Here is a 26077-nt window from a genome sequence, read left to right as displayed (position 1 = left end):
TCCTTTTTCTATTCCTTAAACTGAGTATTCAACCTTCTCTGAGTACCTTTTATGTTGAATCAAGTAGGAGGGTACCCCAACTCTGTCCTGTTGTTGTATTTAGTTTTCTGACCTCCTCAAAGAGCTTTTTTTTCATTGCTATGGATGGGTTTTCATAGAGGATTTGACTTTTGATGCTTCTAAGCCACCATCTTTATTCTTCCCCATCCCCTCACTTCCTAATTCTTTTCCTTCCCCCACAAAAGATCTGTTTTCAATATTTTTGTATATGCAAATCCTTCCCCTTTTTATTTTTTATCTCCTTGAGATAGAAACCAAATAATTGCATTACTGGCTCAAAGAGTATGTACTGTTATAGGCCTTTGGACATAGACCAAGCTACTCTCTGGAATGGTCGAATCAGTTCACAGCTCCCTCAATGAGGCATCAATGTCTCAACTTTTCCATATCCCCTCCATGTTTTGTAATTTTACTTTTCTATCATAAGAGCTAATCTCATAGGTTGTAAGGTGGTACTTCAGATTTGTTGTACTTTGCATTTCTCTAAATAATAATGATTTAGAGTATTTTTGCATGTCTAGAGTTGCATGTCTAAAGAGAGCTTCAATTACTTTGCCTGATAATTCCCTTTACATATCCTTTGACCATTCATCAATTGGGAAATGACTTGTATTATATCAGTTTTGTGAAGGGTAATTTGATAGACATCACATGAGGATTTGTACCTTCTCCACCACCTTGGTGGAGGTCTCCACCCTCAGCTTTTACTCTTACAAATTTGAATTAGTGGAAACTGGAAAGGAGACTCTTTTCAGAAGAATTGGAAGCAAAAGTCCACCCTATTACCTCATTCCTTGTAATTCTTTTACCTAAGCTATTTTGTTTGGGAGAGGGGGGACTTTTAAATTTCATCTTAAAAACATAGTTCATTTTATCTTGCTATCTATACTATATGCCTCAAGTGATCATAAACTGTCCACCTGTTGATAAATTTGAAAGTTAAAATTTTCCTCATAACTCTCATTTTTTTAGCATTTCACCCTTTATATCTTACTAATTTGAAGTTCATTTCTCTAAGTCAGGCAAGATGTTGGTTCATCCCTAGTTTTTGTCAGATTAATTTTCAGATTTCTTTGAAAAATTTTTTTAAATAATGAGTTCTTACCCTTGAAGGTGGACAAACCTCTTCATTTTACATGTGAGGAAACTAAGGCCCAAAGGTAGGACATGGGAGGGTAAGGATTTGAAGCCAGGTTTTCTGACTTCAAATTCACAAGTTCTTTATAGTGCCAGAGTAATGATAATGATTGTAACAATCAACATTTGAATCAAATTTAAAGGTTAACAAAGCATTTTATCTCATTCATGTAACATTTCTGAGGCTCAGACATGGGACTCTCTTTCTCTCCTGTACAGCATCAGAGAGCTCCTACTTGAAGGTTTTCAACCTCAAATTCACCATCCTCAACCTGTTCTACACAACAGACATGGGTCAAAGGGGCTCCAGCAAATTCAACTCCATTGAGGATGTCCTGCAACCTCTGGTGAGACTCTACCTCCACTCCTCTACCTCCTCTCTCCCAAGCTTTCTTCCTCAGCCCTGGGTATCCAGGCCTGCTATTTATTTAGCGAGGCACACAGCAGTTCCTTCCTTTCCTTTTGTTTCTAGATCAACAACTTGTTTAGAAAAAGCAGCTTTGGCCCTCACTATTTTGGATGCAGGCTGACTTTGTTAAGGTGAGAGTCATGGGAGCTGATGGTTCAAATAGTAGGAACTAGCACATTCCCATCTGACTTAGATGGTGTCCAGATTGGTTCTTCCTCCACTTCCCTGTTGTAATTCCTTCTTTCCCAAGCTGAGGTGGGTAAAATATCCCAACCAACAAGGCATTAGAAAAATTCTGGGCTCCTTCTAGCCTTTTTCATGTGGAGAAAAGCTCCTTTCCCCACAACTTTTCTAAAGACAATGTTGCAACTGTTTATACTTTTTCTTTATAGTTCCACATACAAGGAATAACTTAGGAAGTACCAAGTGGTGCTTAGTAAAGGACTGCTTAGAAATTACAAACATAAGCTAGAAGGGACTTTCAAGTTCATCTGGATTACTTTCTTCATTTACAGATGAAAAGTGAAGACCCAAGGAGACTTTTCTAGAGTCAAAGATACTGTCAAATCCAGAATTTTAACACAGGCCCTTTAACTTTAAATCCAATGATCTTTCCACTACTCTAAAGAAATTACTGAAAATAATCAGACCCCATACACACTTGTAAACATAGATATGAGTGAATTCACACATCCCTGCCAATTCCACTGTGTCCGATGAGAGTGCTAGGCTTGCAAATAGGAAGACCTGAGTGCAAATTCTCTCTCAAACTCAATGAACTGATGCAGAGTGAAATGAGCAGAGCCAAGAGAACATTGTATACAGAAAGTAAACCATTGTGGAACAATTCAGTGTAATAGATTTTGCTACTAGTAGCAATTCAAGAATCCAGGACATTCTTGAAGGACTTATGGGAAAGAATGCTAACCACATTGAGAAAAAGAACTATGGAAGTAGAAATGCCAAAGAAAAACATGGAAATTGGTATCAAGTGATAACAATTTGTACATCAAGTGACAACAATTTGTACAAACCAGTGGAATGGCTTGTTGGCTCTGGGAGGGGAGATTGAAGAAGGGAGGGAAAGAAAATGAAGCATGGAAACAGTGAAAAATATTTTAAAATAAAAATTAATTTAAGAATTCTCTCTCAGACAGTTACCAGTGGTATGATTCTCAGCAAGTCCCATAACTTCCTTTAGCCTCAATTTCTTCATCTTTAAAATGGGAAGGTTAATTGTGATCTCTTCCATGTCCTTTTCAACTCTAAATCTATAATTCTTTCCAAACCTTTTTTTTCAAAGTAGGCCACTTCTCTCGTGAAATATTCTCTGAATAACTAAATTTCACTAACTAAACTATTGGTGTCAAACTCAAAAGGAAACAGAGGTCACTAAATTGTACATCAAAGTCCTTTTGCCCCACATATTGACTCAGAAAACTATGCAAATTTATATATTTCATCATCAACAGTTTAAGATTAGAGAGGAACTATGAACTACATTTTAGTCTGGTTCAAGTGACTATCAGGGAGGGCCATGTTTAATACTTCTTGTCTAAATCCTCAATTTCCAGATCTATGAAGAATAGGATAGCAACAGGAGTGGATGTCGAATGTGCTTATCAGGAAGATTCCTCCACCCCTGTCCTGGACCGAGAGAAGATTTACTGGGAGCTGAGTGAACAGACCCATGGAAAAACAAGGCTGGGACCCTACATTCTACATAAGGAAAGCCTTTATGTGGATGGTGAGTGAATTGGAACATGCACCTTTGTTTCTCTGAGTGGTTCTATTTTTAGAAATTGACCAGCCTGCCCCAAATTCTCCTTTCCTTTTAGACCACCTTTGTCTCCATGGGTTTTTTTTTCTACCCCTCCTGGGAGCACTGGCTCTCAAAGTTAAGGCAAACTATAAAGACGTGGCGGGGGGTGGTTACTTCTAAAGATTAGAAGTGGCTTGGTTTTTCTTAGTCTCCTTAAACTAAATTTACTCCATGTATCCCTTCCTATTGAATAAGGAAGTGCCTTGAATGATGAAACATATTTCATTTTACCAACCCTATGGGTCCCAGAACATCTCTCCATTCCTTCTTTCAGCTTTTTCCCAGATAGAGCTACCATATCAAATATTTATGTCTCTCCCTCACCCCACTTTCTCTCTCTCCCCACACCAATCACTTTTATTTCTCCTTCCTCTTTTGTCTCATTCTGCTCACTCTTCTCTTTTCTCTATCTACCCTCTTCTCTTATAATCACTTTTCTTCTGTCCTATTCTCTTCCATTATGCTCTATTCTCCTTTCACCTCATTTCATCTGTTTCCCTGAGTTCTTCTTTGCTTCCCTCCCCATTCATCTCTCCTTCTCTCCTTCCCTCTAAATTTCTTTTTTTCCTTCTCTTATTTTTCTTCTCCCTTTCCCAACTACAGGGTATACCCATCAGATACCAACCACCACCACAAACAGTAAGTTTTTAATTTCTTAATTGCTTTATTTTATGGGAGATTGCAATGAAAATTTTCTTTACTTTTTGGAGAAGGGGGGGTATGGTAGGGCAGAGGAGAAAAAGTGGGTTGGGGGTTCAGAATGAGGTATTCTGTAAGATATGGCCAATGTATAGATTTTCTTTACTTATTTGCCTATGTTTTTTTCTTTTTAATTAAAAGCATATCTAAATTGATCAAAAAGGGGAAAATACCCAATGGGACTTGGAAAACCCCTATCACCTTCTTGATCTGTATTTAGAGTCAAACCTTGTGGTCTTTGTAACCCTGGTACACAGAAGTGATCTCTCAACATTACAGGGAGACTTGTGCCCACTCCTCTATAGCCTTCATTCAGCAATGTTGGTGAATGGTTTTCATTAAAAATATTTTTCTTTTTCCCTCCTTCAATAATTGCACTCTATCCAAACCTATCTCTTGCTTGGGCATCATTATCCTCTGGCATTATAGGTAGGAAATGAGTGATGGTTTACTTCCTCTCCTGGCAAGGTTTAATTAAGACTAAAGGACCCAAGAAGATAAAGCAGGAAATGGGAGAGGTCAGGAAAGATGTACTCCTAGGTGTTAGGTCTAACAATGAATGTAATGATCTCTTCTCATATGGACCCTGTATTCCAACAAGAGTGACAGCTATTCCAGAGATAAATCTAGGTAGAATAAAAACAAAGAATAAATATAACTACCATGTAGTTAGTGACAAAGAGTTTATATACTGAGAGGGCAGTCAGGAATGGTTTAATGTAGGGGGTAGTAGGTGGAGCTACATCTTGAGAGAAGAATGGGGGTCCTCTGAAGTGAAAGGGAGAAATGAGGGCTTTCCAAGTATAGATATACTGGTTTTATGAGAAAGTGAATAAAATAGAGCATTGGCTAATTTTATTTAAAAAGCGAAAGTACTAAATTAAATGATCAGTATCAAATCTAAAATGAGTGAATCTACCACCAATACAGAGGGAATTAAGGCAATTATAGGAGTTGTTTTACCCAATTATATGAGAAAAGTTACAATCTAGTTGGATTAATGAATATTTACAAAAATGTAAATTGCTGAGATTAACAAATGAATGAAATAGAATATTTAAGTGACACCAGCTTGGAAAAAATAAATTGAACAAACCATCAAAGAAGTCTTTTAGGGAAAAAAAAACCCCAGGGTTAGATGAATTGACAAGGGAATTCTCTTAAAACATTTAAAGAGTAATAAATCCCAATATTGTGTAAAGTATTTGGCAAATTAGGCAAAGAAGGAATCTTAATGAATACTTTTTATGACAAAAATATGGTGCTCATTCCGAAGTCCGGAAGATGAAATATAGAGAATGTAAAGTACAAATTAATTTCCTTAATATGAATATTGAGGTAAAATTTTAAATCAAATATATACTAGCAAAGAGACTACACCAATGTAACACAAGGATCATTCACTATGGCCAGATAGAATTTATGCCAGGAATGCAAGGTTGCTTAAAAATTAGGAAAACTATCAGTATAATTGACTATATCAATAACAAAAGTAACAAAAGTCACAGGATTATCTCAATAGATAATGAGACAAAATGCAAAACTCGATCCTATTTAAAAACACTGGAAAGCATAGGAATTAATGGGCATTTCCCCAAAATTAAAAGTAATATTTACCTAAAGCCATCAGCAAGGATCATCTATGATGGAGATAAGTTAGAAGGCTTTCCAAGAAGATTAAGACTGAAGCAAGGATGCCCATTATCATCATTACTATTCAATGTAGTACTAGAAATGTTAGCTTTTTATTAAGAGAAGAAAAGAAATTGAAGAACGGAAAGTAGGCAGAGGTTTCTTTTAAAAAATTATATTCTATTCTAAATTCTCTATTTGCCCATTGAAAAGATAAAAAATGTGATACCCATTATCCATATGAAGTCATGCAAAATATATTTCAACATTATATTATTATATTCAGCATTCAAGCATAAAAAAGAAACATAAAATATCTGCTTCAGTCTGCACTCAGAATTCAACAGGCCTCTCTCTGGAGTGGGATAGTACTTGTGGAGGGCTTTAAAAGCTAGAGAAGGGGGACAGCTATGTGACTCCATGGATAGAGGGCCAGATTGGAGATAGGTGATCCTGTGTTCAAATTTGACTGCAGATACTTTCTAGTTGTGTGACTCTGGGCTTCACTGGGCAAATTACTTAACCCCAGTTGGCTAGCCTTTGCCACTCTTCTGCGACCAATATTTTCTACTGATTCTAAGTCAGAAGGTAGGGGGTTCAGAAAAATCAAACAAACTAAAGAGAAGGTTTTAAAATTTAAACATGTGAAGTATGTTCTTTCCTTTTCTAAGGCAAATTTCTAAGTCCATGAGGACTCAATGTATAAAGTCTTCTGATAGAATGTAAACTCTTTGAGGTCAAGTAATGTTTTATTTTTGTCTCCCTGTCTTCAATACCTAGAGCAATGCCTGGCTTAGTGTAGGCGTTTAATAAATGTTTGTTGATTGATTTAAAAATGAGATAAAATTTGTGAAGTACTTTGTAAATATGAAAGTGCTAGATACCTTCATTGATATGAAAAAAGTGCTTATCATTCAACTTCTGATTTGATCTGGTATCTATCTTGGGACCACTTTTCTAGTTTCCAAGTCTAGAGTAATCTATTCTTCTTGACCTTGAGAAGCAATGTTGGTACTGGGGGAATAAGGGGTTGGAAGTGGAGAATAAGAGCTTTCCCCCCTGGTAGGAAGGTGCTATTATTATGCTCATTTTACAATTGAGCAAATGGAGGCAGAGGTGAAGTGCCTTGCCCCAGGGTCAAACAGCTAGTAATTGTTTGAGATATAGGAGAGACTCAGAGTCAGATCAGCATTAGATAACCAATGTTCCTTTGTTAGTTCTGATATTTCCCTCCTGTGTGGCCTAGATCATAGGTGTCACACAAACACCCAGAGCCTCAGTTTGCCCCTACTTCCACAGATCATTTCCAGGAAAGTATTTCCCAAACCTCTGAAGTTCTTTGTATGCATTAAATCAATCAGCCAGAATCTGTCTCCAGGTTTGTGCCAGGAGCTGTCCACGGTGCTGGAACTCTAGAGGCAAAAATCACCTAGATTCTGCCCTTGAATTTTTCTATTCTCTTGAGGGAAAGGAACAAAGTATCCATTTGCTAATATATAGAAAATACGTTCAAAGCAATTGGGTAAGGACACTAAAAAGTAAGGGAAGTGGCCTGGCATTTGAAATGAAGGAAGCCAAAAGTTCTAGGAAGCAGAAATGAGGAAGGCATACATTCTATCTAGCCTCTGTTGAACTATGGATACATGACCCAGGCTTTTGAGTTTTTGTGCTTTGTGTTCCACCCCCACCTTCAACCCTCCTGCCTCCCTCCAGCCTGGAGACCCAGTCTAGAGGCTTTCACCCTGAACTTCACCATCACCAACCTGCTGTACACAGAAGACATGGGGCAGAAGGATTCCATCAAATTCAAGTCCACTGAAAAGATTCTTCAGAATATGGTAAGGGTTGCCACTGCTTTGATTTGCAAAGTGTTTATTCTATTCAAGAAGCTTCCATTGCTCCTCATGCCTTTACCTCTAGACAATACTTAGCTCACTTCCCTTTTCTTCTCTTTTCTAGCTTGGCCCTTTGTTTGAGAACAGCAGCCTTGGTTCCAGTTATTCCAGGTGCAAACTGACTTTCCTAAGGTGAGGCCCAGCATCCTTAATGGACTCCAATTATGTAGACTTACTTAAATAAAGCCACCCCTTTCTGCCTCTTCTTATTCTTCTTCCAAGTCAGGATATCCACTGTTCCACTCATAGCTGACCCATTCAGTCACACTCATCTCATTTTCTATTCTCAGACCATTGGATTTAAGAGTCAGAGTGAGCTTGAGTAAAAAATCTTGTCTCACAACATGAGAAAATTGGGTCCAGAAAGGCTGGGACTATATCAAGGTCACAAAGGGATTCCGTGGCAGATTTTTAATCTCATGTAAGATTTTAGGCCATACATCTGATTCTTGTTCTTTCATCTTCTTGTTCAATTCATTCAGCCAACCGTCATTTATTTATTTGTAGTTTTAAATTTTTATATCAAATTTAATTTTAACAGACCAAAAGGAGACACTTTCATGTGTTCATTTCAGTCATAGATCAGTAGGTGGAAGTGATAATAAAAAATTATATTATCTAACATTTACATCGAGTTTGCTATTTGCTAAGGGCTATGCTTAGTTTCTTTATAATTAATATCTCATTTGGTTTCTCAGAACAGTTCTTGGATGTTGGTGCTAAAAGAGGCATTCTTTTAGTGCTTTAGTAGGTTCTGACTATGTAAAATGAAAAAGAGTCCCTTTCCCTCCCAAGAAGCTTATATTCTATGGTAGGAATACTACATTTATACTAGGTAAATTGCTGCATTTAGGATCAGTGGATCTGGGTTCAAATTCCAACCCTTGTCATCTGATGCCTGCGTGACTATGGGCAAGTCACTTCATCTCTGCTGGGCTTGGGATTCCTCCTCTGTAAAGTCAATGTATTGGATTAGGTTAGCTTGAAAGTTCCTTCCAGCTCTAGCTCTATGATAAATAAATAAAAACAATCTGATGTCAGAACATAGGTAACAACTGAGTGAGGAAATGAGGAAAGGCAAGCAAGTGTCAATGAGAGACCAAAGCTCTAGAAAGGCACTAGGTTTGGATTTATCTTTATAGGAATTAACTTTATATATCTAGGTTCTAAAAAGTGAATAATGAATGCTATGAAGCAGTTGTATCATTCAAGAATATGCTAGTGTACCAATTATCCTATTTCATATATAGCTAGCTATTTATAAAATAGGGTAATTGGTGTCAGCCCAGCAGAAACATGAAATGAAAATTTACATCATACAAATGTTTGTTGTGGAATTCATTGTTTGAACTAACAAAGAGCTACCTGCAGAGAAAATAGGTAAAGTGATTGTAAATGTTGAAGTCACCATAGGGTGTTGAGATGACTAAAAGAAGGGGGAAATCAGAGTTTTTTAAAAAGACATGGATCTTGATGGCACAAAGTTAAGAATTAATGAACAATTTTTTTTAAAAAAGCACCCAAGTACTTACTATGTGCCAAACAGAGCATGCTCGAAGCTCTAGAAGTATAGGGGAGGCAAAACATGAAAAAAAATTGGGTTTCATCTGAGAGAGAGACACAGAGAGAGACAGAGAGATGCGACCGTGAAAAAGTTGGGTTTCAAGACTGTGAATTGCCAAATCAGTAAAGATAATTTTGGTGTCTTGATTATAATAAAAAATAAGTGGTCACCATGGGAAAAATTCCCAAATTTGAAAATACCCAAGTCAGCTGGGTTTTATGGAGTAAAGGGAAGGGAGAGAGACAGAGTAAGAGGAAATAGTAGGAAGGGCCTAGGCCAAAGGGCCTAGGTCTGAGCCTTAACAGAGATGAGTCAGTCTTTAATCACTCACCACAAGATTTGTCCCAAGCAAAACTACAGTCCAGAGACCCAGCTCCTCCAACTAACTCCAAACTCCAACTACTGTGAACTCCAACTAAAAAGACTCCACCTTGAGCTCCTTCCTTTTAAAGAACGTTTTCTCTTGTGTCACCTCCCCTAAATTTTCACATCTACCAATCACAGTAGACATTTTCCCCAGGATTGACCATACTTAATTCATATCTTCTTTTATTATCACCTTCTCTGGGTAGACTAAAAGTTCATACCTCTTTTGTTAAGCATGCCTTTCTTGAGTTGCTTGACCTTTTAGTGATTAATTTAACCTTTATAGGTACTTAGCACCCTTTTGTATTAGATCTAAAAATAGACCTAGCTTAAGGTTTTAGCTTCACTCTAAGTATGAGTTGAGGACTTTTCATTGTTCAGTAAGGAATTTTACAACTTTATTTTCCCCTAAAGTATGCCTAAGTATGGGTGGAGTAATGTTAAAATTCCCAATACATTCCTGATCAAGTACCTCCATTTGTTTCAATAAGGGAATAGCCTTAACCAAATGTTCTAAGGTAGACTCTGAGCAGTTTTAAGATTCAGAGAGAAAGACAGAGAGACAGAGACAGAGACAGAGAGAAGAGGACTAAGAAAATGCCATTGATTTTAGTCTTGGAAACAGCAGTTTTCAGTGTTTCCATGTCAGATCATTTCAGAAGTATGACTACAAGGGACTGATGAATGAATGGGTTAAGGGGAACCAGAAGTTCTGAGTGTAGATAGGCAGATCCAGCTAGATGACCTCATTCCAAAGAAATAGGGCAGGGTTAACAAAAAGGGTTAGTGAGCCAAAACCAAAATTAGAACATGTCAGCTAGTACAAAATGAGCAGAAACACATATTTGCAAGCTTGAGTTTACAGAGCACCAGTCACCCACTCAATGAGTAACTAAAAATATGAATTGCCTAAAGGAGGGAGGGAATAAGCATCTACATTCACATACAATGCTATACACTTTCATCAAGAGTTTTTCATTTGATCAAATTTGAACAAATTTCAACCACCCTGTAAGAAAGGTACTAATAGTATCCCCATTTTGCAGATGGGAAAACTGAGTTAATCAAATGTTAAGTGACTCACTAGATCTGCCTGGTTAGTCAGTGCTGTGTGCTGAATTTGAACTCAGGTTTTTGTGATTCTAATCCCAAAGCTTTATGCACTGGGCCATCAGTGGTCTCCTATGGAATCATTCTCCATCATTTTAAGGATCCTATCAATGCATCTTTTTCCAGACCTCTGAAGAATCTGACAGTGACTGAAGTAGGTGTCATCTGCCTCTATCAGAGTGATTCCACTGGTCCCTTCCTGGATAGAGAGAGGGTTTACTGGGAATTCAGCAATCAGACTGGGGGCATCACTAGACTGGGGCCCTATACACTCGACAGGGACAGTCTCTACCTCAATCGTGAGTAAGCCCACTCAGGACATGACTCTTGAATCTTCTCCTTGATTTTGTCCCTGTTTGGAAAATAGACATTCTGCCCAAATTCTTGCTCCATTTTCCTCTGCCCACTGTAAGGTAAGCACAGCAGAGAAGCAGGGGACCCAAAGAAACCAGGTGAATCAATTAAATCAGAACCCTCTCTGTCTCTGACTGTCTGTCTTCTCATTTCTTGCTTTCTCTAGGTTATAACCATCACTTACAATCTTCCACCTCTAGTAAGTATTCATCAACTTCATGTCTCTATCTATCTTCCTGTGACCTGGAAGAAGAAACAATTGATACTCCTACCAATCCTATTTACTCTGTTTTTTTTTTTGAAAGGGAAGGGATAGAAGGACCCAAGGGATGGCCTGTGGTCCCTCAGAATTTTAATCCTCACATTCCATGGACTACTTATTTACCAAGCCCAGCAAGAATCCTTTCCCCCATATTCCATATTCAAACATAATTTTTCTGTGACATTCAAATAGCTTTTCCAAGGTTTTCATTCTTGATTCTCTACCCTTCAGCTCCTATCCAGACCACAATCCCTTCAAGAATTTCCTCAGCTCCTTCACTACTGACCAATTCCTCAGGTACCATCACATATTTCTGACCTGTTTTTGGGTAGTCTTAATTGAATTGGTCCCTTGGGAAGCTGACTCTAAGATGAGGAGGTGGGAGTTGTAGAGCAAAATTGTGGTGGAGGTGGGAGTGGGGAAGTGAAAGAGCTCTTCTTATAGATGCATCATTGGGAGTCAGTTTGGTGTTTTCCTTCCAGTAAAGAATAAGCCAACCTTCATTGGGTGTCCCTGGGTAAGCTGATGGATGTCAGAATGTTTCAGTGAATAGGGCATCCATCTAAAAGTCAAAAAGAAAAAAATAACCATCTGTAAGATCTAGTTTGAAATTTCTCCTTTGACACTAGCTATGGGACCTTGGGCACATCCCTGAATCCTCCCTGGTCTTCAGTTTCCTCACCTGTAAGATCAAGGGGTTAGATGTGCCATTCCAGATCTAAACTGACAATTCCATGATCCTCTATACCCAACTCTCAACCATGAAGGTTTCTCTCCTTCCCATACAGCATCTGGCAGGTTTAGCCTGGAGTCTTTTACCCTGAACTTCACAATCACCAACTTGCTCTGCACAGCAGACATGGGACGGCCAGGTTCCCAAAAGTTCAACGCCACTGAAAGAGTCCTAGAGCACCTGGTGAGATTTCCCATTTCCTCTCCTACCTTGCTCCTCCCTGGGACTGAAACCCCTGTCTGTCTAGGTGCTCACTCATTCTCTCTTTTCCTTTATAGCTCAGCCCCTTGCTTGAAAACAGTAGCCTTGGCTCTGACTATTCTGGATGCAGGCTGACCATGCTGAGGTGAGATGGGTCCAGGTGGTCAGGGACTCAGAAGATGTGTGGAGCAGTCCTTTCCCCTGCACTGGCCCAAAGCCACTTCTTCCACACAAAGCCAAGAAGGCTACAGAGGCGATCTGACCTCTCTTTAGTTCAAGAAGCATTTAGCAGCTACACATCAGGTGCTAAGTAGACTGCTAGGTACTGGAAATAGAAAAAGAAAACACTCTCTGACATCGAGGAGTTTATGTTCTGTTGGGATAAAGGAGGTACAATGTGTACACATGGGAGTCTGAGGAGGGAGAGAACACTGATGACTGGGAGATCTGGTAAAGGTTTTCCCTTGGTGGCATTTGAACACACTTACTTGAAGGAAACAAAGTATTTCAAGAGGCAGCTAGTTGGTACAGTGGTGGATGGAATGCCAGACCAGGCATCAGGTAGATGACAAGTTCAAATCTGTCCTCAGACCTTTCAAGGTATGTGACCTTGGACAAGTCACTTAACTCCTGTGTCTCAATCTCCCCATATCTAAATATATAAAATGAGCTGGAAACGGAAATGGCAAACCATTCCAGCATCTTTTACAAGAAGGCCTCAGATGGCATCATGAAGAGTCAGACATGACTGAAACAACTGAACAACAACAGCAAAAATATCCCATGAGGAATGGTCATTGTAAGCAAAATCCTGAAGAAAGGGGAATGAATTCTGAGATGCAAGAACATTTAATTGCCTAATTTGATTAGAATGTCAAGTGTATAATATGAACACCAGTTTGGCAAGGGAAGCCAGCTCGTCATGGATTTTAAAGGTCAGGCTAAGGAATTTTCATTTATTACCAGAGAGGAGAGAAAGCTACTAACAACCAAAAATCCCCTTTCCTTTCTGTCTTGGAATGACTACTAAATATTGGTTGCAAATCAGAAGATTTTGGTAAGGACTCTGCAACTGGAGTTAAGTGACTTGCCCAGGGTCACATAGCTGACACAGAATCCTGGTGTAGGACTCTTTAGAAGAAGTGATTGAAAAGTTGTATTATGTGTTGAAAAGATAATTTAAAGGTAAATAGTTGCAGTGTAGATCTCATTCACTGTTAAGCTTTCAGAGGCAGCATGGGGTAGTGGGTTAGAGAACAGGCCTCAAGGGTCAAGAGACCATGGGTAGCTTTGGAAAGCCAGGTCCAGAGATGGGAGGTTCAAATCTGGCCCTCATCTTCCCAGCTGTATGACCCTGGGCAAGTCACTTCACCCCAGTTTCTTAGCCCTTGTCTCTATTCTGCCTTGGAAGTGGCACTTTATTTAAGTACCACTTCTAATTCTAAGTAGCAATTCTAAGAGAGAAGAAAAGGGCTTTTGAAAAAAGAGACATGAAGAGCAGGGTTTGATTCCCACCTGGGTGACCTACTGGTTATATGATCCTGGGCAAATCATTTCATAGTCCCCAGTAATGGTAGTGTGAGGCTATACGTTTCAGAGAAGATGCTGCTCTGTATTAGTCAAGACAAATCTGCCCCCTCCTCTGCTCCAGCTCCTGAAATCAATAAAATGGCAGGTCTGGCCTCCCACTTTTTTGACAATAAGCTAGAACTCTACAAAGAAATGGATGACTTTGCAGAGCATTCATGGTGCCTTCTCACTGCAGCTGTCTTTGGCATGCCTACATTTGCTAGATCCTTCACAGTTACCTCCAATGTGTCCTTTCCCAGGCCCGTACAGAATGGGACAGCAACCGAATTCCTATGTGGCCACTGGAAATCTCCCGCCACCCCTAGCCTGGACAGGAAGAAGATTTACTGGGAGCTGAGCAATCAGACCCAAGGTATCACCAGGCTGGGTGCCTATACCCTGGACAATAAGAGCCTCTATCTCGATGGTGAGTAGCCAGCTCTAGCCAGGACATAGGCAGCTCCTTGACCTCCCTCGCTTGCTTCCTTCCATTCCTGTTAAGCCCTCACCTATTGAAAAAACTTTCTATGCCTCTGAGGGTGCAGCTTTGCCTCTATGGTTTTACCTGGTCTGATAGAAAGTGTTTTCCTATGAGGTGTTTAGAGTGTGAGGGGGAGCCGGTATCAGACCCCAGAAATAGGACCCTCGGTGGGTGGATAGCCTCCTGACCTAGAAACTCCGGGAATCCCTTTCACATTGCAGTGGTTAGAGGCACAACACGCTGTGATCTGAAAAATCTGTGCAAAATTTTTGGTCCTCTGTTTGTACCAGAGAAGATGTCCGATTTCCCCTTTTTCTTTTATATGGTGTTTACGTGGCCTTATCTGTATTCATGGAAAATTAATTAATGAAAATGAAAAGTAGTGAAAATATATCCCTACATTTTCAGCCTTTGTGTTTCATCTACTGCCTTCCTCATACTTTTCACAAATTTTAACTTTTGATGTATTTTAACATTAAAATATAAATTGTGTATATTGAAACATTAAAAGATAAAATATTGATATTATACCATATATAATATATTTTATGTGTTTATGAGTTTCTTGACTTTTTCTGTGTCATCTGCTTACCTTCTTGTGCTATCTGCAGCTTCCACAATACTCCCCCAAATCCCCTCTTAATTTCTTATGCCAATCCTATAATATATTGGAACCACAATTGGAAAAATAAGGAATATCGGTACTTTGTGAATTATCTCTCTTAGCCAGTGACCCATATTTTTCCAAATTATTGGGCTTCAGATGCTCTCTCTTTTTTTCTCTTTAATACTTTCTTGAAATCTCAGTTCCTTGCATTCAAGGCTGTTCTCTCCCTCCCTCCCTCTCTCTCTCTCTCTGCAGGATACAGCTATCAGATGAATCTTTCCTCCTCCACAAGTGGTGAGTATTTTCATTCTGGGAACAAACAAAGAACACCACTTGTCTGTCCTGACCCTGTTCTGATAGCATTCTAGGAAGAAGAGGATGAACCAGCAGTGTAAAAGAGAGAGGAAGACATCATGTCTTCTGACTCCTATACTTCAGTCTTTCCCAGTTGACTCAGTGGCCAAGCCCCAATGGAGTCAGTTTTACCTGTGTCTTATACACTCAAACCTTCCATGTCACATGGGTATTTGGTCCACAATTGTTAAATATCCGATTTCTCTTGAGCTGTGGCACTAACAACTCTGACTCCAACTCCACTGTCAATTTCTTTTTCCTTTTTTTTTTAACTTTTAGCTTCTGTCTTAGAACCAATACTATGTATTATCACTAAGTAGTAAAGCTAGGCAATGGAGGTTAAGTGATTAGCCCAAGGTCACAATGCTAGGAAGTGTCCAAGACCAGATTTGAACCTAGGACCTCTTGTCTTTAGACGGGGCTCTCAATTTACTGAGCCACCCAGCTGGCCCCCACCACTGCCAATTTCCACAGGTATGGTCTGCCTCTGTTTTCATTCATTCTTTGGAAACTCTTGCTGCCCTTAACTGTGAGACAGAGATAAGAGATGTTCAGATCACAGATTTAGAGCTGGTAGGAGACTTTCAGATCATCTAGTCCAATTCCTGGTCTCATTTGACAGTTGAGGACACTAATGTCCAGAAAGGAACAGAGGCTCAAGGTCATATAGGTAGCAAACAGGATGGCTGGGTTTGGAACCGAGATCTCCTTTCTCCAAATCCAATATTCTTTCTTCTGCATTGCATTGCAAGAGATATTCCTCTGATTTATGGCTAGAGATTTCATGAAGGATTCATTAGTGAACAGATTCTGCTCAGTTTTCCTTTGAAGAAGAAATTGGAGTTTCAGCTAGGTGTCCTTAATGATGGTGATGATGATGATCATCATCATTGTCTATCTTTTATCTAGGATTTTAAGGTTCTCAAAGTACTTTACAGATGTTATCCTTTTGGATTACACATCTGAAGCTCAGGCATGGGAGATAATTGTCCTTCCTATACAGTAGTCTGTGTTTGGTCATGATGCTGGGAGACTAGAAAGGGTGTGCAAAGTCTTGGAGATTTGTGGTTCCCTCATGGATGTGTTAAGAGGGCCAGAAAACTTCATTTTCTCCTGAAGGACAACACCTAATGGTGGTTGCTGAATGTGTTGAATGATGCACAGGCAACATCTCAGACAGAGCTCTCTCCTCTTTTTTGCAGCTGGAGGTCCCAACTTTGAGCCTTTCACACTGAAGTTCACCATCACCAACATGAGGTACACAGCAGACATGGGGGAAAGGGGCTCCAGCATATTCCTCTCCACTGAGAGAGTGCTGCAGCGCCTGGTAAGACATGATCCTCTCCCATCCTTTTACTCAGCTGCCTTCTTTAGCCTGGGTATTGGGAGTTGATCTACAAGTCCCATTTCCTTCTCTCCTTTCTAGCTCAGTTCCTTGTTTGAAAAGAGCAGCCTTGGCTCTCAGGATTTTGCAAGCAAATTGACCTTACTGAGGTGAGAGCTCTGGGAGTCACTGGCCTTGCCCTCAAGCATGTATACATTGGTGGCCTCTAGAAAGATGACCTCAGCCTTTAGTGGACAGGCAGACTTTCCAGGCCTTAAATGAATTTATCCACATCCCCTTATCGATATAGTGAATTCAGACTTGAAATTTTGGCAGTTCCCCCCAAATTCTCTAAAGTAGATCCAGTGAGACCTATGGCTGTTGCCCCATTTCACCATCATCACCATTTCAGTGTTTGCTTCAGACTTCATGGGGGTGGCTGTCCATATTTCAGAAGTTGTTACCAAGCTTCTCAGACCCTCTTTCAAAAGGCTTCCAGTGACCCTTTTTCTCCTTTCCCAGGCCTATGAAGGAGGGAAGAGCAACCCTAGTTCATTTCACTTGCATCCATCGGAGAGATCCTGCAAGCTCTGTCCTAGATAGAGAAAAAATTTACTGCGAGTTGAGCTATCTGACCTGGAGCATCACCAGGCTGGGCCCCTACACATTAGAGAAGGATAGCCTCTACCTCAATGGTGAGTATCCCATTCAGGATATGCTCCTTGAGATATCTCCTTCATTTTCAGGAAATAGCCATCCTGCCCAAAATTTTCTCTGTCTCTTCCTCTCCCCACTATAATATAAACCCACTACAGAAGCAGGGTACCTAATGAAATAAGACAAACAACCCTGACTCAGCAAGTGTATTCTCTCCCTCCCTCTCCCTCCCTCCCTCTCTCCCTCCTTCTTTCTCTCTCTCTCTCTCTCTCTCTCTCTCTCTCTCTCTCTCTCTCTCTCTCTCTCTCTCTCTCTCTCTCTCTCTCTGTCTCTCTCTCGGCAACTTGACTTCTCTATCTTCCCCTGCCCTGGCAGAGGAAATAGTTTATCTTTCTCCCAATATGATTCATATCATTCTCTGAAAAAGGGAAGGGACAGACTGACCTAAGGGATGGCCTGTTGTCCCCCCTGTAGTTCAGTATTTTAAGCATCAATTTCCATTGGAGTACTTAGTGACCTAGCCCAACACCTTTGCATATAGTAATAGTTCCATAAATGTTCCTTCACTGGTAAGTAGACCATGCCTACAAATTAACTTCTTTGTATTATTTCCTAATTTCATTTGGCTCGGCCATCTTTCCCCTATCCCCTCTCTATTCTTAGACCCATATTTCTTTGTTTTTGCTTACCTAATTTTCTATGATGTTATGACCCAGACTTTTCCATGCTTCTTCCTGGGAAGAAGTTATCTTTTCCCTGAGATATAATGAGCCATCCCATATCTGGAAATGAAGCAATCAAGGAGACCTTTTTTGGAGTGGAAATTTATGTTCTGCTTGAAGTGCAACAGACTCCTGATCTGGACCCTTTCTTCTTCCTTCTAGCACCAGCCCTGATAGTTTTATTACCTGATTGCCTAATCCTAATGGCCCCAGATTTCTCTCCTCAGATTTTTGTCTTTCCTCACATGGTGCATCTCTTTCTCTTTCTCTGTAGGTTACAATCATTTGGCCGTGGCCCCCACCAAAATGCGTGAGTGTCTCTATTGGAAAGGGAATAGTTCCTTCATTTTACCCTTCATCTTCAAGACTGATTGGATTTCCTGGTGATAATGACAATAATACCATTCATATATTATTTAATATGTTATTTCATTTGATCCTCAATAAAACCCTGGGAGGTGGGTGCTATTGTTTTCTGAATTTTCCATATGAGGAAACTGAGACCGAGAGACATTAATTTCAGCTAGCAAGTACAGGAGGCAAAGTTCAAACTCAGGTCTTCCAAACTCCCAAATCCAGCACCCAATTTACTCTGCTGTCCTTAATTTCAAGCCTCTCATTCTCTTTGAGCCCCAGTTTTCCTCATCTGGAGAAGGAAGGAATTGTATTAAACAGCCACTGAGGTCTATCTCAGCTCTATATTTATGACCCTAACCTTCCTATTAAGCCAGGAGAATAAGGAGAGCATGTAGTTTCCTAAAGATCGGAGCAGAAAAAGAGTGGATTGTTTCATACACTTAGTGTCTCTTTGTCTCATTCTCTTTTTCCCATGCTGAAAGCTTCCTATTCTCTCATAGCATTTCAGAGAGGTCTCTCCTCCACGGAACAGATCTGTCTCCCAAGTGACCAGGTCCAACAAATGGGATTCTGTTTCATTGGGTCATTCACCCCGAACTTTATTTTTCTCTTTTGCCATGTTGGGCTCACTCTCCCATGTTGTCCACTTTTTGGATTCCGGGTTATAATGAATGAAGTCCAGTCCTACGCAGTGTTAATAAGTATGTTCATACTCATTTGAATCCTGGGTTCATTCCCCTATTTGACAACTGGAGTTAGGCCCCAATGTGACTGTGTGAGCTAGTCAAAGACCTTATTATCCAAGCCCCTGATCCTGAATGACATCCTTCAGAAGTGATGAGGAAGGAATCCAAGAAGTGGCCTTCGCAGCTTTGGGGAAGTAGTGAGAAAGACTTCGGACACAGCAGGAAGCCTTTTAATGGATGTTAAATGACCACTTTTCTAGGATGTTCTTCAGCCACATGTGTTTTGAGCAGCCTTACAGCTTTGAAATTGTACATTTTGGTGATTCTGTGAAGAAAAGACTCCAGTTAAGGAAAGGGGACTCTAGATCTTTCTAGACCCTCTTGCCTCAGAGCCATGGCCTTTTGCTCTAATATTTCCTCTTCTTTTACTATAAATTGGATGGAGATGACAAGATAAACTGTCTTCAAAGTCAGTAAATTACTCAACAAACATGTGTTAAGCTCCAACTATGTATCAGCTACTCTGTCAGGTGATGGGGGTGTAGAGTCAAAATAAAAGGAAGCAATCCTTCTCTAAAAGCATTCACATTTTATTGTGAGGGATAACATCTATATGTGCATTGATGGGTGTGTATGATACACACACTTATGTAGCCCAAATTCAAAAGTCAATTCAAGTTTGATGGAAGAGTGTTAGCAGTTGGTAATAATCAGAAAGGAATCCCTTGCAAGGTGGTTTTGAAGGAAGAAAGAGTGATTCTATTGAAGAGGTAAGGAACAGTGCATTCTAGGCATGAGTTGGGGTCAATGAAAAAGAATGGAGATGAGAAATATAGTACCCTATGTGAGGAACAGAGAGAGTCTTGTTTGGCCAGACCATAGGGTGTGGGAAGGAGAATAGGGCATCACAAGGCAAAAGGTGGTAGTTTAGGGCCAAGTTGCTAAGGGTGCAAAAATGATTCTGGAGTCAGCAAATCTGGGATCAAATCCTGCCTCTGACATTTATGACCACTGTGGCCTTAGGCAAGTCATGGGAACTCTCTAGGTCTCCATTTCTTCTTCTATAACATGAGGGTGTTGGACTTGATAGACTTTGAGAGCCCATCTTGCTCCAGAATGTCTTCTATTTGATTCTAGAGGTGATAGAGAACCACTGGAGCTAACTGAATAAGTGCATGACATGGCTAGATCTTTACTTAAGGGAGCATGATAGAGATCAAGGATACTGGCAAGTCACAAGCTCACCTCAGCGCTATGGAACAGAGGAGGAGGAGGAGGATAAGGAGGAGGATTCACAGGTTGGAAGTATTTCTGTCAGTCATAGACCAGGCACCTCAGCTCCTTTTCTTATGCCAACCTTCCTCACAGGAGCTTGGGCATCCAGCAAAGGCACTGGATCCCATGGATTAAATCATTTGGTGAACTAGTGCATATTGAATTCCTCTCCTATAGGGCCCTGAGGTTGTACAGAGCATCCACAACTGCTCTGAGTTCTCTGCTTTTAGGTACAAGAAATTTCTGCCCACCTTGAAACATTTTCCTTTTTTTCCGGTTTTAGCACCAGACCCAGCAGTAGCACCTGGTTGTCCCCTGTGGGCCACAGAGCCTGGAGGCTCCCAAGGTAAGGAAGAGAGGTTGATTCTGTGTTCTGGCAGTGGTGTCAAACTAGATACAGATTCCTGTGCATTTCATATTGGCTAAAAAACTACAGATTAGCATTACCTATGTTAACGACTCTAATCTCTTTATCTTGTTAAATATCTCCCAATTATATTTTATTCTTATTCTGCCACACAGAGGACTTTGTGGGCCTCAATGTGGGCTATGAATGTGGCACCTCTGGGGGCCTATTCCCAAATGGAAAGTGGGCAAAATATATGCTGTTTAAAAGAAGAATGGGCCCCAGGCCTTTCAGAGGTGATGTCTTTCTAAGAAATAGGCACTTTCCAAACAAGGAAAGGGCAGAGCTGAGGTTGCATATCATCTAGAAGCCCTAAGTCATGAAGACCAGAGATTTAAGTTTTGAAAAATTAGTTTCTACCATTGAAGGATGTTCTCTGTGGGAATTTGGAATAAATCCCTCTGTTCCTATTTGAACAATAAGGAAACTATAGCTGATTTAGGTAGGAATTCCCTGCCCTGATGGGTTTTTGCCACAAGGATCCTTCACCCCCAGGTCCCTGTAGTGTCAGGGGCGGGGGAGCACAGGACTGATCCTGCCCCCTTTGACTTAGGATTTCCAAATCATGTTCACCACCAAGGCAAAGGAGTCTGGTGAGGAACCTCATGGTCATATGATGTGAAGGAGTTAGTGTTGTCTAACTTATAGAAAAGACAAAAGGAAGATATGATAACTGCTTCCAAGCTTTTGTAGGAGTGTCACATGGAACAGAGATTAGGCTTCTCATTATGTCCCAGAACAAGAAATCTAAATTGTAAATATGTAAATTATGGCTTGAGATTAGGAAAAGCATCCTAACAGTAAGTGCTGTCCCAAAGTGGAATAGGCTGCCTCGAGGAGTAGTGGCTGCTCCTTCATTGAGGACCATAAAGCATTGGTGAATGTTCATTTGTTGAGATCATTGTGGAGGGTTTGTTTTCCTCAGATAGCAAACAGACAAGATGGCCTCTGACATTCCTTACAATTTTAATACCGTCCAAGCCAAGAGATATCTTGTCTCCCTGTCTCATAGCTAGTTTTCCATCTTATAACATTCAGAGCTGATGCTATTAACTATCTTTCATTACAACTGTTTTTCCAATAGCTTCTGTGCTAACCACGTCCCCTTTAGTCACATCCCCTCCAGCTCCATCCCCAGCACCAACAGCTTTTTCAAGCACAACAGGTTCAAAGACACTGGATCTCTGGGTTATATCCTGGAAATCGTGCCATGCTTTACTCTGGGATTAGAGCTCAAGAGACATAGAGCAAGGGGGAAATTGGAAGACTGGGCAAGGCTGCTTTATGGGATGCATCAGCAGGTCTAGGATGTGAGGTTTTCATTCTAGGGCTGGGGTAGGTGGAGAGGGAATGGAATGCTGAAAGAACAATCAAATACAGGGTGTTAGTGGGTGTGCTGACTGGATATCCAGGATTGAAGTATTGGTATTCCTCTCCCTTTTTGGCCACAGCTGCTAGTTTAAGCTTCCAGTCTTTCACCACCATTCCTGAGGTGCTGTACACAGAAGATATGCATCTTTCTGGATCTGACAAGTTCAACTTCACCAAAAGAACCCTGCAGCAGTGAGTCTGCCCAATCCCTTCCTCATACCCCAAAAAGTCTGCTTTGTTGTGAATCTCCCCTTACCCTTGTATTCTCAGGAAATTCATTCCTGTTTTGGGGGTATGGTTTAGAAGAAATTTTCTAAGATAAATATTCAATCCAATGGGGATCTTGGTTTAAACTATGCTCTCATTTATAGACATGATGGAAGCAATTCAGGCATACTTCAGGCAAACCAAAGGCCTTTCCCACAGCCTGAAGGCTATTCAGTTTCTATGTCTTTGTATCTGGGGTTCCTGTCATTATTCTTGCTATGTTTCTGTGTCACCATCAACATTTTTTTTCCAGACCTTTGAAGAATGGCTCAGAAACTGGAGTGAGTTGCCTGTACACACACAAGAGAAATGTTAGAAGCTCATTCAGAGACAAAGAGAAGGTTTACTGGGATGCAAAAAGAACATTTCACTAAGCTGGGCTTTTCCTCCTCCCTTGAAAGAGACAGTCTACTCAATGATGAGGAGCACAACAGAATCCCAAGCTCTTTCCTCTATCCTCATGCTACTTTCCCCTCCTCCTGCTAAATTTCCATTCTGATTCTGACCTTAATGTTCTCTCAAAGAATCATTATTTCTCAATACCCTTTTATTACACCAAACACAGAAAATAAACCATGCCCCTATCTACTTTCCTGTATTTTCTTTCATTTGGGATTTTCTGGGTTATTGTATTTTAGGTGCAAAAACAGAGACATCTGTTTCCTATTCTTTTTTTTAAATATTTTATTTGATCATTTCCAAGCATTATTCATTAAAGACATAGATCATTTTCTTTTCCTCCACCCCACCCCCCATAGCCGACGCATAAATCCACTGGGCATTACATGTTTTCTTGATTTGAACCCATTGCTATGTTGATAATATTTGCATTAGAGTGTTCATTTAGAGTCTCTCCTCTGTCATGTCCCCTCAACCTCTGTATTCAGGGAGTTGCTTTTCCTCGGTGTTTCTACTCCCACAATTTATCCTCTGCTTATGGTGTTTTTTTTTCTCCTAGATCCATGCAAATTGTTCAGGGACATTACACCACCACTAATGGAGAAGTCCATTACGTTCGATTATACCACAATGTATTAGTCTCTGTGTACAATGTTCTCCTGGTTCTGCTCCTCTCGCTCTGCATCACTTCCTGGAGGTTGTTCCAGTCTCCATGGAACTCCTCCACTTTATTATTCCTTTTAGCACAATAGTATTTCATCACCAACATATACCACAATTTGCTCAGCCATTCCCCAATTGATGGGAATCTCCTCGTTTTCCCGTTTTTGGCCACCACAAAGAGTGCAGCTATGAATATTTTTGTACAAGTGTTTTTGTCCGTTATCTCTTTGGGGTACAGACCCAGCAGTGCTATGGCTGGATGAAAGGGTAGATATTCTTTTGTCGCCCTTTGGGCATAGTTCCAAATTGCCCTCCAGAAATGGTTGGATCTGTTCACAACTCCACCAGCAATGGATTAATGTCCCTACTTTGTCACATCCCCTCTAGCATTCATTACGTTCCTTTGCTGTCATGTTAGCCAATCTGCTAGGTGTGAGGTGATACCTCAGAGTTGTTTTAATTTGCATCTCTCTGATTATAAGAGATTTAGAATACTTCTTCATGTGCTTGTTAATAGTTTTGATTTCTTTATCTGAGAACTGCCTATCCATGTCCCTTGCCCATTTATCAATTGGAGAATGGCTTGATTTTTTGTACATCAGTTTCCTATTCTATTCAATGCTTTTGCTTTTATTTTTTAAAGTCCCTTATCTTTTGTCTTAAACTTGAATCTAAGTATCACCTCCAAGGAAAAAGAGCTGTAAGGTGGGGGAGGAAGAGGCTAATCATTTGGGATTATATGATTAATGGGGAGTCACAGCAAGGATGTGTCTGAAGCCAGACCTGAGCCCAAGACTTTTACATCTCAAGACCTGGCTCTCTATCCACTGATTCATTTAGCTGCCTCTATTCAATGTTGTTAAATATAATTTGCAATTTCCGGGTCCAGAGCCAAGATGGCAGAGTAGAAGCAGGAAAGCTCAAAGCTACCATGAGAATCCTCTCCAACCAATGTACATTAGAAGGGAGGATAAGGGTGATGATTTGCAATGCTTAAACTTTCCACTCATCATAACTGGCTCAGAGAGGGAATAATTACCATAATCATCAGGGTACAGAATCATATGTTATTGTATAGAAAAGTAGGAGGGGGGGACTCTGATTAGGGAAGAGGGATAGTAATAGGAGAGAGGGGAAATTAAGGGGGAGATAAAAAGCAAGACTCTGGTGAAGTGAGAGGGAAAGGAAAAAGAACAGAAAGGGGTATTATAATATTAAATAGGTGGTCACCAGGGATTTAATTCCAAAATCTCAAAATGAATTAGTAAAGTGTAATTTATGATAGTTTATTTTTACAATAGAGGGAAGATATTGAAGAAGAGAGAAAAGGGGAGAGACAAAGAAAGAGAGTGAGAGAGATAGAGTGATAGACAGAGACAGAGACAGAGGGAGAGAGAGAGAGCTAGAGCTCCAGTTTCCTCTGAACCACTTAGAAATTCTAAGGTACCAGTCAGGGGAAAGGTGTCTCAAGACAATAGGCCTTTCATGGAGGTTCATACCTCCAGGAAGGACAAGGAAGATGTCAGCCTAGACACTCACCACTGTGACTGACTAAAAGGAAAATAGTCTGAAGCCTCCTGCACAAGCTCCTCCATGGGTCCAGTTCCACAGCCAAGTGTCTTCACTCCAAGTGTGACTGTTTATCTTCCAGTCTCTCCTCAAGTGTCTGTCTTCCCTCCAGCTCCACGTGACTGTCTTCACTCCAACTTCAAGGGACTGTCTCTGTGTGTCTCTTTTTCCACTATTTTAAAGACATTTTTCTGCTGTGTAGCTTCCCCTAATTTTTATGTCTACCAATCACAGCCAATGCTCCACACCAGAACTGCCCACTCTTTCACATGTGGGTCACAGACCTCCCATTCAATGTATGAAATGGGTGTTCACAACTTTCGTGGTTAATTCACACCTTTTTTGGTTAAAATGAAAAATGGGTAGATCTAATTTAAGAACTTAGTTTACACTTTGGGGATTAAAATCTAAAAATAAACAGGTGATTACAATGTAATCTTCACTATCAAGGAACAGCTAAGTACTTCCATTGTTGCAATTTGGGGAGAGCCAAATCCAATCTTCACAAGGGAAATCAAGATGGAAGGGAATATACAGTTGGTAATCATAACTGTGAATGTGAATTGCCTTGAATTTACCCATAAAACAGAAATTGATTTTAGAGTGGATTAAAAACCAGAATCCTACTATATGCTGTTTACAAGAAATGCATTAGAGACAGGATAACCCATTTAGATTAAAGGAAGGGACTGGAACAGAATTTATTGTATATCTAAAGTAAAAAAAAAGTAGCAATCCTGGTTTTTTAGACAAAAACTAAAGTAAAATAGATCTTATAAAAAGAGACAAGGAAGGAGATTACATCTTGTTAAAAGGTACTATAAACAATCAAGTATTATCAATACTAAATATATATATATATATATATATATATATATACTGATTGGTAAGTTTTGTATGGGCCTTTATGATTGATTTGTGTGTTGGCTTCATGAGAATAAGTTATCTGTACTCATGCAGTGGACATTGCCATTAGGGAGATGTCTCCTTCCTCAATGGGAAAGAATAAAGACTGCAAAATCTACTATGTACTCTTTGACTCCAGATTTGTAATTAAAATTTGTGTGTGGTCATTTTATTTCATCCTACACACTAGAAAGAGAACAAATTTAAAAGTCCTTATTTA

At 40.1% G+C, this 26077-nt stretch overlaps 1 protein-coding gene across 1 annotated transcript in view; it reads left to right on the top strand.

Moving 5' to 3' along the window:
• Positions 1-22908, top strand: part of LOC130458062 (mucin-16-like) — a 38433-nt gene extending 15525 nt beyond the window's left edge. The window contains exons 2-21 of the mRNA XM_056820971.1: positions 1417-1544; positions 1670-1737; positions 3181-3353; positions 4032-4067; positions 7473-7597; positions 7719-7786; positions 10821-10993; positions 11215-11247; positions 11542-11607; positions 12099-12226; positions 12322-12389; positions 14074-14240; positions 15157-15195; positions 16458-16582; positions 16682-16749; positions 17102-17274; positions 18233-18268; positions 20560-20622; positions 22134-22245; positions 22574-22908. Of these exons, the coding sequence (XP_056676949.1) occupies positions 1417-1544; positions 1670-1737; positions 3181-3353; positions 4032-4067; positions 7473-7597; positions 7719-7786; positions 10821-10993; positions 11215-11247; positions 11542-11607; positions 12099-12226; positions 12322-12389; positions 14074-14240; positions 15157-15195; positions 16458-16582; positions 16682-16749; positions 17102-17274; positions 18233-18268; positions 20560-20622; positions 22134-22245; positions 22574-22694 (1970 nt within the window). The 3' untranslated portion in view covers positions 22695-22908. The remainder of the gene's footprint in view (positions 1-1416; positions 1545-1669; positions 1738-3180; positions 3354-4031; positions 4068-7472; positions 7598-7718; positions 7787-10820; positions 10994-11214; positions 11248-11541; positions 11608-12098; positions 12227-12321; positions 12390-14073; positions 14241-15156; positions 15196-16457; positions 16583-16681; positions 16750-17101; positions 17275-18232; positions 18269-20559; positions 20623-22133; positions 22246-22573) is intronic.
• The last annotated feature ends 3169 nt before the right edge of the window (positions 22909-26077 follow it).

Source organism: Monodelphis domestica, chromosome 3 (genome assembly GCF_027887165.1).
Source record: "Monodelphis domestica isolate mMonDom1 chromosome 3, mMonDom1.pri, whole genome shotgun sequence".
Classification (NCBI taxonomy): Eukaryota; Metazoa; Chordata; class Mammalia; order Didelphimorphia; family Didelphidae; genus Monodelphis; species Monodelphis domestica.
Note: the sequence above shows the minus strand (reverse complement) of the source record. Positions and strands in the feature narration are given on the sequence as shown.